At 34.8% G+C, this 9,622-nt stretch overlaps 1 protein-coding gene across 2 annotated transcripts in view; it reads left to right on the top strand.

Annotated features, from left to right (window-relative positions):
• Window positions 1–245: 245 nt before the first annotated feature.
• Window positions 246–9,622, top strand: part of LOC106465446 (adhesion G protein-coupled receptor L3-like) — a 36,236-nt gene continuing 26,859 nt past the window's right edge. For both annotated transcript variants that reach the window (XM_022393728.1, XM_022393736.1), the window contains exons 1-2: window positions 246–577; window positions 6,609–6,758. In XM_022393728.1, coding sequence (XP_022249436.1) covers window positions 502–577; window positions 6,609–6,758 — 226 coding nt within the window. In that variant the 5' untranslated portion in view covers window positions 246–501. The remainder of the gene's footprint in view (window positions 578–6,608; window positions 6,759–9,622) is intronic.

Below are 9,622 nucleotides of genomic sequence, written 5' to 3'. Positions count from 1 at the left end.
ACTTCTGTAATGTAAAAACTAATTGTTTGCTTGAATTGTGATTAGATCAATACACGGTAAAAAATACTAGCAACTTCTGTAATGTAAAAACTAATTGTTTGCTTGAATTGTGATTAGATCAATACACGGTAAAAAATACTAGCGACTTTTAAAGTTTATTAAACAAATAAATTATATAATTAATAATAACAAGCAACATTTTTTTGTTCTCGATTTTATTTCTTTTTTCGTTATATTTTAGAAATAACAACACCCTCTACAACTACGACAACCACTACAACAACGACTACAACTACCACGCGGCCGCCTATAATTATTCCTGTAACTTACAACAACTACAGACCGTCATTTTCAAAACCTTCAACAACCACAACAACAACTTTGAAGCCATCTACCATATCATCAATTACAACAACATCAGCTAGGATATCAACGTTTCGCAACTCAACATGGTATTTTGCTTCATTGCCGTCGTTCACTGTTTCGCCACCAGGAGATCATATGGGAGAATTTTCTTCATCTACAGGACTGCTTGATAGGACTTCAACCCTTAAAACAGTGTTTCACCTCCATACAGGTATGGCTGGAATCGCTGACCTTAACACGCTCTATTGTAATGCTAATCACTCAAGAGCTATTGTTCAAGGTAATTGACTTAATGGGTTGGGTACTTTTTACACATAAATTAATTATTTATTACTGAGCTTAGGTTGATGAATAAAGTCGAATCACGCTAGAGGATAAATCGGTTTTGATAATACCATGAAAAATTATTTCTAAGTGTTAGTAATGTTCTCTTTGTAATTCAAATTAAGACTATTAATGTATGGTACACGATGGTAGTATGTAAAGTTTCAGTTCTAGGAGATGAACATTACAATTTTATGGTAGTATGTAAAGTTTCAGTTCTAGGAGATGAACATTACAATTTTATGGAATACGTTTAGTAAGCAAATTTCACGATTTTCTAAATAATCAACTTAATGAAAATTTCTAAAAATCAGAACAAGCTTTATGAGCTTTTTTTATCGACAAGATAATTAATGATTTAAAAAATTCAATTCACCAAAACTTTCGAAATTTCCTGCATTAAATTAATGGACTTGGCATCAACACATTTTACATCTGGCTGATCTAGTTTCCTATCTGTGGTACGTAAGTTTAACTTTCCAGCGCAATTCTCCAGTTGATTAAAACTGAGTGAGAAAAAAATTCAGTCTTTAAATGCAATCAGCTAACGTATACATGAATCAGGGAAAGTTGAAAGTAACATAAAAGATATCGTCGTAGCAAAAATTAAGTCTCACTCCAATCCTGGTTTGAAAAGAATTAGGGACGGACTTTTATTTGAATAATCCAGTTCTTTGAAGATTCATATATAAATACACTGTAGTTTATTTCTTAAGAACAAGCAAATAAAAGGAGCTGGAGAATATTCAGTGATTTACGAAGAACCTTTGGTGCCAGAAAAAAATCATAATGATTGGGCATCAGAATAAAAAATAAATGTTGCTACTATTTGAATTTTTATTAATTTTGACAGTTAGCTAAAAATGAGATCTATCTATTTATTTATATTGATCGAATGTTAGAAACAAAACGATTAGTCGGGGTCCAAATATAAAATTCGCCCCCCACACACAGAAAAAGCTTAACACCTTTTTTATGAAGAGATAAGTCACTAGAAGTGATTTTAGGGATTATGTGGTATTATGCAGTGGTAACTTTGAGAAAGATGGAAGCTTTTATAATTCATGTGAAAATGCAATTTGTGTAAGTAAATCATATCGTGGCTTGGTCTAGAAACACATTCAGCAAAGTTTGGAAAGACATAGTACTAAAAACAAACAGCAAACTTTGATAGCAAATTAAAAGAGAGTATAGTGGGTTTAACTTCATATCCAGAAGCCTTGTCTAGATGGTCCATCTCCTCCCATTAGAGCTCAACTATTACTACTTCCATTAAGGTAATGTGTTCTCAGATGTTTCACAAGGGAAACACAAGGAGGCTGCAGCACATCGTATGCAACGAGATGAAGATGTAAATATGATTTTATATGGCATTCACATACTCGATGACAAATTAATTTAATTTGAATCCTGACTTTATGGCACTCGCCAAAATTGCAAATGGCAAGGCCCAGCATAGCCAGGTGGTTAGGGCGCTCGACTCGCAATCTGCGGGTCGCAGGTTTGAATCCCCGTCACACCAAATATGCTTGCCCTTTCAGCAGTAGGGGCGTTATGATGTGACGGTCAATCCTACTATTCGTTGGTAAAAGAGTAGCCCAGGAGTTGGCAGCGGGTGGTCATGACTAGTTGTCTTCCCTCTAGTCTTACACTTCTAAATTAGGGAAGGCTAGCGCAGACAGTCCTTGTGTAGCTTTGCGCGAAATACATAACAAACAAGCAAACAAGCAAATGGGAATGTCACACCCGTAGATATCACCGATGATAGAGGAATTAAAGTAATTAAACAGTCCGTGAAAGACGAACTCAACTGAAATATCACTGTTTTCATTGAACCATTGAAGAAGCCCAACATCAAGACATTTGCATCTCTAAGCAAGAAGATCAAATCAAACGCCATTAGTGATGAGACAGTGACACTCAGTGCATGCAGAGAGTTACTTAGTCATCTTGTAGTAGTTGCACAAACAAGAGGGAGGCTGACTTGAAAGAAATTTTCACACAAGAGCTTCCTACAGTTCCATGTTCTCTATCACATTCTGATGGTACTCCGTATAATAATGCATAGAGTAAGCTATTGTCTGAATTATAAAAAAATGGGAACAGAATTAAAGTATCAACTGGTAGCATCTAGCAAGCCCACAACTTGGATAATGAATGGCATGGCTGTTATACAAATGGTCAAGGAAGAGGTACGAGTGGCTTTTGAGGACTTGCTAAGTTGATCTTTAGAGAAATATGTCAGTCTCTCTAGAGTTATGAGTCCTGCAAAAGAGTAGATATCATCTTTGATTGTTATGATGTAAAAGATTCAATTAAAGCATTTGAGCGTGCATGAAGACAGCCTTAAAAAAAGTAATGAAGTCACGATCCATGGTCCAAAAACATCTATCCCAATGCAAGTTGGAAATCCTAAAAATAAAAAAACAAATCTGGTAAAATTCCTGTCCCACATCAGAAAATGGTTATTGCAGGTGGAACCAAGAATGGCATCCTTGCTTGAATGGTCACTTCAGATGTAGTCGTGGAGTAAGAAGGCCTATCCTCTTTATACGAAGAAGCAGATACCTGAATTCTACTTCATGTTGCACATACTTCACAAGAATATCCTTGTGTAGTGGTTATGTATCTAGACATTGTATTCACAAGTTGGAAGCAACTGAGGAGCTTTGTTTACTGGTGTGAAGGACAAAGAATAAGAAACTAGTACACCTCATTTTATGTGTTTGTTTAATTTGTCTACAATTTGTATTTTATAAGAGACATTATTCTAAATTCTTACATTTCAAATGAGGTGTTTTGAGAATTTTTATTTGTGTTTAGTCTATATTTAAAATTTTTTTGAGATTTTAGAACAAGGGATTAGCTAGTTCACAAAACGACAATGATCATGAGCTTTGAGTACAAATGGAAATTACACCATCAACGAGTCAGGCGTTGCCTGGTGGTCAGCCTACAGTACTATGGATTTGGAAGTCCAGAGCTCGAGCCCGCAAAGTGCCACTGAACACGCTTCATACTTTCAGCTTTGAATGCGTTATAAAAGAGACAGTCAATCCTTTTATTATATTAAAAGTAGCCTTGTAGATAATAGATAAATTAGAGATGACTGTGCCTGAATCTTGGAGCTTCTGATGTGTTGCATTAGGTGGCGTCCATGTTGAAAATACCAAACATCAAGTAATATACGATGAAATACATGGAATTTGTTTTTTAATTTCTATTAATATCCTCCTTAATCCCCTAGTGGCACAGCGGTATGTCTGCGGACTTATAGCACTAGAAACCGGACTTTGATACCCGTGGTGTGCAGAGCAAAGATAGCCCCCTTTGTGTAGTTTTATGCTTAATAACAAACACCAACATATCATCCTTAATCCCCTAGTGGCACAGCGGTATGTCTGCGGACTTATAGCACTAGAAACCGGACTTTGATACCCGTGGTGTGCAGAGCAAAGATAGCCCCCTTTGTGTAGTTTTATGTTTAATAACAAACACCAACATATCCTCCTTAATCCCCTAGTGGCACAGCGGTATGTCTGCGGACTTATAGCACTAGAAACCGGACTTTGATACCCGTGGTGTGCAGAGCAAAGATAGCCCCCTTTGTGTAGTTTTATGCTTAATAACAAACACCAACATATCTTCCTTTAAACGAATTTAATTTTTTCAAAGTTTTTATTGTTCTCAAAGTAAATGACTTGCGGATTTTTTTTTACCCAAGCATACAATTTAATTATTCATTCAAAAACCGCCCGATGAATGGGCAGTGGTAAAATACAAGATTATTAAAAGATGTAATTTCATTTTTTTGGGGGTTGCATGTCAAGCGCAATCTTAAAAGAATATTTAAAAAAAATATCCCGCTTATAAATACTGACAGTAGATTATTCTGAAACACGTAATATACATTTCACGACAAAGTAGCAGAGCAGAGAAAATCTGAAGCCCTTAAAGTCTAGCTTTAAAGAACAATAAAGTTATAGGAACAACATCGCCATATTGTTGTTATTATTTGTTTGTTTTTAGCACCGTTGGAATAGAACCTTTGATTTTAACGTGGTATGCTTCTATTACACGAGAAAACCTAGAAAATATAATACATACAAACAGTTATATGTGAAATTGTTCGTTTTGAAATACAGATTTTTCTGAGTTAGCAAGAAAATACGATCTTAATAATATTATGTACGTTATGCTGTCCTCGAGGTAACTTTTAGATTTTGCAAAAAAAAAAAAATGACTTTAAATAGTTTTTGTTGCTTAGGCAACAGATCAGTTTATTTTATTATTTTGAAGCTGTGATCTAAACGTTAAGAGAGTACAACGATGGCCTATAATTTCGCGTGATAAAATGCTGTTGAGTCTATCTAATAACTCATAAACACAGAGAAGACTATATGTTAATATTCAAGTATCACTTTACCTATATATAATATAAAACAGAACCTTAATTTAAGAAGTAACATTTGTTTGTTTGTTGTTTTTCAAGTAAGTCTTTGTTCGCTTTTCCGTGATCTTATCATTCAGGAAAAGGCCCGGCATGGCCAGGTGGTTAGAACGCTCGACTCGCAATCTGAAGGTCGCGGGTTCGAATCTCCGTCACACCGAAACATGCTCACCCGGTGTCCGAACTAGGACGCTAGTCCTACTCTCGGATACTCACCTCCAACAGAATTTGGAGGTGTGAGAACACCGTACGAAACAACAACAACAACAACAAAATTCCGGAAAATATCTAGATCATCGAGTAAAAATATACATTAAGTAAGGAAGTCTATAAATAATATCCTTACTTCTTAAGTTGTAAGCCCGTTTTGTATTACATCAAAGTGTGATTTAAGTTGAATTTGGCTTCTGAAACCTGCAATCAATATGAATGTTACTGTTGTCTTAAAAATTCTAACACGCTAATTCCATAGGAATTTCATAAGATCCAAGAAAGCAATGTGCAAAAAGGGCTAAAGCAGTTCAAAAACTAAGACATCTTTCAAAACCTTGGAGCAAATATACGCTTTTTTTATTATTTGAGTTCCAAGATCACAGTAAAATACGATTGGAACTGGAATTTTCAACCAGAAGATCACCCTATGTTGTATATTGGCTAAATCAGGTCACAGACCTCTAGGGTTCAGATATACCGGTTCCTAATTTGAACTATTGATTAGTGAACAGCATCTGTCACCACAAAAGCTTTGATTGCCCCTTTGAACTGAAAAAAAAGATTAACATCACTTTTATAACGCGAGCTTTGGACTCTTCGACCTACAGTTTAGAAAGGTAACCACTAAGTCACGCCCGGTCCAAAATACGATTGAATTCAGAAAATCCGAAACTAAGTTTGTAAATTTCAGAATCTGTGTTACCATAGAGAAGTGGTAAAATTAGGAGAATAACTCAGCTTAGACTTTTTAAGTACCTTGATCGGGCCTATTGCATCAGGGTGAAGCATAGACCAGTGAGAAAGATGGTTATGAGATGTGGTGTAACTGGTGGGTCTATAGGCATCACAAGGTCAACAAGTTGATTTTTTTTCCATAGACCTGATATGTAGAATCAACGTGCAGAAATCAGTGTCGGGAATATGTGATACTTTTATCATATCATAAGATAACAAGGACAATAGACGGAGCAAACTGGTAGGAAAGTATGGTAAATGGGAACTGGTTCTGTGGAAGGCAGAAACCTATTTAGAATTTCAATATTTAGGATTGGCTGGATCTTTCTATGCAGAACAAATGAAATGATTCTGTAACTTAATGCTGTTTATGCTTTCTCCTATATACCTTAAGGTGTGATGATGTTATTCACCTGGATTTACGATTCAGTTATTAGTCAAATGTGTATGTACTTATATAATGCCCATAATATTATATAGCAGCTGATATAAAAAATACTCTTATCTTGCTCACCAACAGAAACTACTCCAACATTTCACAACTGGCAACCTTCACCAAGTTTCTCGGAAAGGGAAGAATTTTGTGCTCCAACAATGGCCAGGAATATTTTGTGGAACTGGACTCGTCAAGGAGAGGTTGCAGTACAACAGTGTCCAGGTGGTTCTACAGGTAGAGTATTTCATAATTTAACTTTTTATTCAGTTTTTATATTTCATATTTAGTACTTGTAATAAAAAATTAATACCCTAAATCTTTGCAACAGTAATTTTAAATACTACTGCATCTTAAATGAAAAGATATCTTATTAATACAAAAATATTATCAAAACCGTGTGTGCAACTTGCTTTGAAGAACTTTTTTTGTCTTAATGCAAGGTTTTCTTGATAAAGAGTTGAAGGATATTTTATTTCCCTATTGCGAAAGTTTGTTTGTTTGTTTGTTTTTGAATTTCGCGCAAAGCTACACGAGGGCTATCTGCGCTAGCCGTCCCTAATTTAGCAGTGTAAGACCCTAATAGGGAAGGCAGCTAGTCATCACCACCCACCGCCAACTCTTGAGCTACTCTTTTACCAACGAATAGTGGGATTGATCGTCACTTTATAACGCCCCCACGGCTGAAAGGGCGAGGATGTTTTGGTGGTACGGGGATTCGAACCCGCAACCCTCAGATTGCTATTCGAGCGCCCTAACCACCTGGCCATGCCGGGCCTATTGTGAAAGCTTATATAAGTTTGTCATTATAGAATTGCCGAATTCTGGACGTCGTTAAGCAATGTTAGATAGAATATTCACTCTATAATATTGATACATTATAATTAGCCCGTATCAAAGTATTATCCATTGAAATAATGAATGGAAAAGAATAGTAGAGATCAGATTTATAAAAAAAGACCACCTTCGAAATTAATGTTAAAGTTTGAATAGATAAAAAATAGTTACATAAAATATTATTTAAGAAATACATTCATAACATATACTTTTATATTAATTTACTGTATTCGTATGTATTCATATATACGTGTATGTTAAAAAAAATAAATCGGTGATAAATAGTTTCTTTCTAAGGATGTAGAGAGTCATAAATTCTAAAGGACTCAGTGTCTTGTACATCATTAGAAATGTTACTGTGAATGTAATGCATTATAAGAATGAAATACTGGCGACCATTCTTAGGCTTTTCGATGATATCATTTGACTTAATTTCTTTTTGATGGACGACTATGCTCGTCCCCAACGTGTACGCATGAAAAGGAAGCTATCGTGAAAATAAAGTGGCCAGCATTATTTTTTTTTTCACGACTAGCTTCAGCGCTGGATGGATCAGTTATTTTATGGCGAAATATTCCCCATAATTTTACCTAAACACTCAACCAGGGTGTAAGGTGACGTTTCAGAGCTGCGTTGGACGCTATTAAGGCGAACAAAATATTTCTAGAACACCGATTTTCGATATTCTTGAACCGTAGATAGATACTCTCAAACTAGGAGGTGTGACGTGTCATACGGCTGCTGTGCAGCAGTGCAATGATCAATGCTTGGACTACTGTGATTTTCAGAATAGATTACATTTCATTTTTGTCAATAGTTTGTATGTCAAAATTTAACTATTTGCCAAATGTATTATAACGAATAATTGATCTTAATTTATTTTATCCAGTATAATGTAAGTGATGCATAGCAGTTAACATTACAAACGAATTCTGGAAGTTCCATGCTTGTGCTTGCTATTGAAATACAGCTAAAGTAATTAATTTCTCGTAAACTAATACATTGTAAACCCGATAGTACACACTTATGTATTCTATTTTTCAATTGTTCTATGCTTGTGCTTGCTATTGAAATACAGCTAAAGTAATTAATTTCTCCTAAACTAATACATTGTAAACCCGATAGTACACACTTGTGTATTCTATTTTTCAATTTAGTTTCTGGGTTTCTTAAACTACCCTTATAATTTTCAGCGCAATTCGTTGGTTTCCAAGGAGTGTAAGTTTTTAATATTATCATGATTATTGGTATGGTAATTCATAGTGTTTAAGCAGTGTATATCTGTAATGTTGTGGACACTATTGGTAGGGTTAGTTTCATTCATTAAGAGTATTTATTGACTCTTAAATACTGATGATGATTATTGAAATGCCCCCCCCCCTGTTGGCGCAGCGAAAAATCTGAAGGCTTATAACGATAAAAACCGGGTTTCGATACCCGTGGTGGGCACAGCACAGATAGCCCTTTGTGCTTAACTACTAACGAAAACAAAACAAATTACTGTAATTAGTTTGATTGTTAGATATTCATAGAATAACACTATTTTGATCATTGTTTCTGTAACTAGTTTGGTTCATAGATATTTGTAGATTGATATCACTTTGACCATTGTTTTGTACTTAGTATTGTTAGAGAATTGCAGAATTTCACCATTTTGATCATCATCATTATCATAGTTAATTACATCATTAGACATTTGTAAAACGTTGATATTTTTATCATTACTGTTGAGATTAGTTTTGTTTTTCGATACTGACAGAAATGCACCATTGTCATCATTATTATTATAGTTAGATATATTTTTGAAAATATATTTCTTAAGACAGCTTTTAGTACATTTGTTTTATATTCTTAAACAAGGGGTCTCTAGAGGGTCAAAGGACAGAGCGCACATGGCCTATTATGTAGCTTTGCGCTAAAAGACAACAATGATATCATACTGTATATTATAATTCAAACTTTAGTATTATACATTATTTAATTGCTTGATTTAAAAGTAAATATTAAAAGAACACAGATAAACATCGATTTTTGTGTGTCATTTGGTATGTTGAATGCAGCATTGGTTCAAATTAGATGTTTTTGAAGTCAGAATACCATGTCTATAGTTTTGTACGATATAGAAACTCAAATTACTGATATTGACAAGCTAGACTGAGATGCAGAATCTATGACAAAGTTGCACTTCCGGCCATCCAGCTAAAGACTTATATAAGTTTGTCTATTATAGTAATTGCCGTAATTCTGGACGTCGTTAACGCTAT

The sequence above is a fragment of the Limulus polyphemus genome, unplaced genomic scaffold (genome assembly GCF_000517525.1).
Source record: "Limulus polyphemus unplaced genomic scaffold, Limulus_polyphemus-2.1.2 Scaffold68, whole genome shotgun sequence".
In the NCBI taxonomy this organism is placed as follows: Eukaryota; Metazoa; Arthropoda; class Merostomata; order Xiphosura; family Limulidae; genus Limulus; species Limulus polyphemus.
Note: the sequence above shows the minus strand (reverse complement) of the source record. Positions and strands in the feature narration are given on the sequence as shown.